The following is a 4,290-nucleotide window of genomic DNA, read 5'->3' as shown; positions in this document are numbered from 1 at the left end:
TTTTTAAGTGAGGATTTTTTAACTGAAATTAGTTTTGGATTAAGTGAGAATTTTTAAAAGCCGACTTAAAAAAAATAATTATAAGTTGACAGTATAATTCAGCGGGTCGAAGTATGGGGCAGATTTTACGGCCACGAGTCGTCATGGCCCAAATCCATAACAACAGTACAAACTTGGGAGAGTATGGTAACTAAGTTCTGTTGAGTCCAACATAAAACCATACGTTCAAAGCCCAAATCTCAACCAAAATTACACAAGGCCGACCCACTAACATAGGTGACACGGTATGGAGTTTAACTTATAATGTGGTAATAATTAAATGAATTTTTGGTCCAAAATATATAATAAACTTTAATATTGTGTACAGTAGACGAAACCAAAGAAATTTTTTTTTATTATAAACAAATTCATTACTATTTGTATAAATGTTCGTGCAACGCATGGTATATGAATTTTAGAGCATGTGAATTGTTTGTATTTGTAGAGTATTTTCCAAAATAGTTAACAAGTGCTCGGCCATATTGTGTTATAGTCGTCAAAAGTTAGCCCTATGCCTAGTATTTGCTACATGTTCCATATCTGAACCAATTTATCAAGGCTTTTGCTATTACCATGTCTATGTGTGGGTGGCACAATGCTTATGTTAAAATTCCATGCACCAATTTATGTGGTTCGTTGACTTAATTTGGTACTAGTGTGGGAAATAACTTATTACGAAATAACTTAATGCCATCCACAGTGCAACGGTCTAAAGGGGTCCTTATGAGATGCTCTTACTAAATGAGACGCTCTTACTAAGAGGGTCTGATCAAAACAAAATAGTACTTTTACAATAACTGTCTTTTTTTTAAACTTTTTTTTTTAAAAAAAGTTTTTTTAGGAATAGGTACTAAAGCATATAGTCTTTCATTTTGTTTTTTAAAAACCAATACTTGAAAATAAAACTAATAAAAATCATAACACGTGTAATATTGGTGGTTTCACAACATTGTTGGGATGCATCCTTCTGTTCCACTTGGCTCCGGCTTCCATCATTTTCTTGCCTCCCGCTTCAGTACTTCTGCCTTTGAAACTTTGAACGTTCTTTGGTACTTTTATCTTCAACAGCCTTCCTCTTGGGCTGTGAAATTTAAATGCAAGCGTATGCACCATAAATAAACTTTATTTAAGTAATCGTGCAATAGGAACGACAAACACTTATAATGTAACACTTACTTGGTGTTTGGCCCCAACTAGATTTTTGCCCTTAAGACATACAAGAGGAACTAAGTCGGTTAGAGATTTCAACTTTGGCGCCTGAGAGTCAAATAGCAGAAAAAATGAGGGCTCCAATGCACGTGCATATACGGTGGTTGATAAGCTAATATGTTTATGCTTACCCCAATATTAACAAGTACGACCATATACAGTAGGTGATAAGCGTTTAAGCGGTATTACCTTGGATGCAATATGCGAGGTCTGTAGCTTGTTCCTTGTGCAGTCAAATGTATTCGTGCAACGCTGTAGTGTCTTTCCAGCTGGAGCATGTGCCTTTGTGTTGGTGCTTATTCGATGCCCATCATTGGCTATATTTGCCGTGTCCTTACCCTTTTTCTTACTCCCACTCCCTTCACCTTTCTTTGATTCATTTATCCCCCAGTCTTGGTTTTGTTCTTGCTACAAGTAGGGTTTGGATTCATGGTTTACTGTCTCTAGTTGAAAGTTTCTTCGGTTTCTTGAACCGCATTTCCGCAAGAGTCTTATTTCTTGAACCCTTAGGCCGTCCACGTGGTTTTATAATCAACAAAGGATCTTTGACGACCAAATCACAGCTCCTAGGACACGAAATAGATGCACCAATGGTCTCCTCGTGTGCAGTTGAAAATTCATTTCCTTTTTCTGGAACATCCGAATCAGATTCATTCGCATCGTCCGGGAAAGACAAGTCAACACTTTCCTCCAACTTCTGACGCTTGCAGTCGTCAAATTTCACCCTAATCTCAAATATAGCTGTTGATACCAATCGCACGGCCTCCTCGTTCACCATAGCTGCTGCATCACACAACGCTTCAAACTCAGCCATTAGCCTATTGTACCTTTGCACCTCCACGTTGTTACTTGGGTCATGGTGCAGTACACGTACACGAGTGTATTTTCTTAAGATATCCTTACGCCAACGACTAACAATATATTGCTCCGGTACATCTAACACACGATTCTGATCTAGAATTCTCATCATATGCTTACACATAATGGCATGTGTTACAAATTTCCGGCAATCACATAACACCTCCTTTGTTTCCTTGTTGAAAGTGGCATGGATATCGCGTCTTGTATTAGTAATCACTTCCTCACTTTGTCCCTCAGGCAAAATCCAGACTCTATCTTCAACGACGTATTCAGTTATATTTTCAGTTAACGACTTCTCTTCCTTACAATAGCAGTACATCATTCTAGAACATTCTGCTTGTACCTCTTGAAACTTGGTGTTAGTATATAACTTTTGGAACACCCTCTCAACAGCGAACCCAGTCACTAGCCTCCTTACATATTTCGCATAGTTAGCGTCTGCGGCTGTCTCATCACGTATGCGTTTCTCCAAAGCCTTAGCATACTTCTGTGGAAATTCAAACAACTTCGTATTTCGATTCACAAAGCCATCGAAAAAGCTATTAATGCTCTCAACCCGTTGTGTGGTTTTCATACCAGCCCAAAAGTAATCTCTCATATAAGCTGGAACCCACATATGCCGCTCCTTAAATAGGCTACCCAACCAATCATTATACTCCAGTTGATATTCAGTGATAAGTGCACTCCAGCGACTCTCAAACTCCTGAACTGTCAAACTCTCATATACCACGGCCTTTAACACACCCTTGAAATCTTTGTACCTTCAAATGAATACGTAACAAACGCAATGAACAACACCTCATATAATATAAACACCATTACACACAATAAGATTTATGTAAAATAATTACTAACCTTTCACATTTTCCAAGTTTTCTGGAATCTTCCGCATTATGTGCCAAATGCACCAGCGATGTAGAGTTTGAGGCATGACCTCCTTGATGGGCTTCCTCATGGCTACGGCCTGGTCTGTAAGAATGGCTTTAGGAGCCCGGTTATTCATGCATGTCAACAATTCCTGGAAAATCCATTTGAAGGTATCACAATTCTCGTGTGACACCAAGGCACACCCTAACAAAATTGATTGGCCATGGTGGTTAACCCCAACAAAGTTAACAAAAGGTAGTTCATACTCATTTGTCAAATACGTGGCATCAAAGCATACGACGTCACCAAATTCCTCATAGGCTGCACGGCTACGGGCATCGACCCAAATAACATCTTTCAGCCTTCCCTGTTCATCTAGGCGTTGGGCATGATAAAAATTGGGATTAGCTCCTTGCATTTTTTTAAAATAGGACATCATTGCAGCTGAATCGCCTCTAACAATTTTTAACCTTCATTCCTTGTAAACCACGTGTGACAAATCTTTCATAGTTAACTGCACTTTAGGTTGCCGACCTTGTATTTCTATAGACAAACAACCGTGTATTTGTGAAACATGAACACCTTCATCAAAGAATTTGAGCAACTTCCTCCTGGCTCCTGTAGTTAACCCCTTCATTCGATACTCTTTAACAAGGTTGGCCTTACTAGGTGTTGGTGTGTGATTAGCGTGCTCCAACTCTACTCCCTTCACCACCCATTCCCCCTGGCGATTGACACTTGCATACAACTTCGCCATACACTCACATTTTTTGGACTTCCGCTTACGTTACTCAATTCATCAGCACAAACAATGCCATCGACTACACCCCCTGTACCCGATACATCCATAACCCTGGCCCTCTTTCTTGCTTCCCTCAACGCCCTCATGTCCGGTCATCCCTAGCACTCACACCTCCAAGTAGTCGAAATACAATCTCTTACCGCACCTTTTGAATACACACCTTGTGCTCTTGTGACTCCGAAGCCCTGCTGCTGGGAATATTCTTTGTAGTAGGCCTCAACATCTTGCCACGTCTTAAAAACCATTCCCGCCTTAGGAGGTTCTATAGAGGAAGCACCACTCTACTGATTACTAGCAACGATTGTGCCTACAGTATCTATTGTGTTAATTGGGGATTGGAATTGCACCCCATTATTAACATCAACACAGCCCTGGTTAAAGGGTGAGTTATGACCATCGCCAATCCTAGAATCAATCTGACCTTGACCACCACCAATAGCAGAATTCTTATTATACTACCAGATTTTCCAGAGTTAACACCGTTGTACTCAGCTTCACTCACAATGGCCTGT

The 4,290-nt window shown here is 40.0% G+C and overlaps 1 protein-coding gene across 1 annotated transcript; it reads right to left on the bottom strand.

The window, feature by feature from the left end:
- Nucleotides 1-1,675: 1,675 nt before the first annotated feature.
- LOC110688877 (protein FAR-RED IMPAIRED RESPONSE 1-like) lies at nt 1,676-3,394 on the bottom strand. The gene is made up of 2 exons (XM_021865637.1): nt 2,965-3,394; nt 1,676-2,862 (listed from the first exon to the last, which is right to left on the bottom strand). The coding sequence occupies exons 1-2, from the start codon at nt 3,392-3,394 to the stop codon at nt 1,676-1,678; spliced, it is 1,617 nt and encodes a 538-aa protein (XP_021721329.1).
- Nucleotides 3,395-4,290: the final 896 nt, after the last annotated feature.

Source organism: Chenopodium quinoa, unplaced genomic scaffold (assembly GCF_001683475.1).
Source record: "Chenopodium quinoa cultivar QQ74 unplaced genomic scaffold, ASM168347v1, whole genome shotgun sequence".
Classification (NCBI taxonomy): Eukaryota; Viridiplantae; Streptophyta; class Magnoliopsida; order Caryophyllales; family Amaranthaceae; genus Chenopodium; species Chenopodium quinoa.
This window is presented reverse-complemented; position numbering and strand designations above follow the sequence as displayed.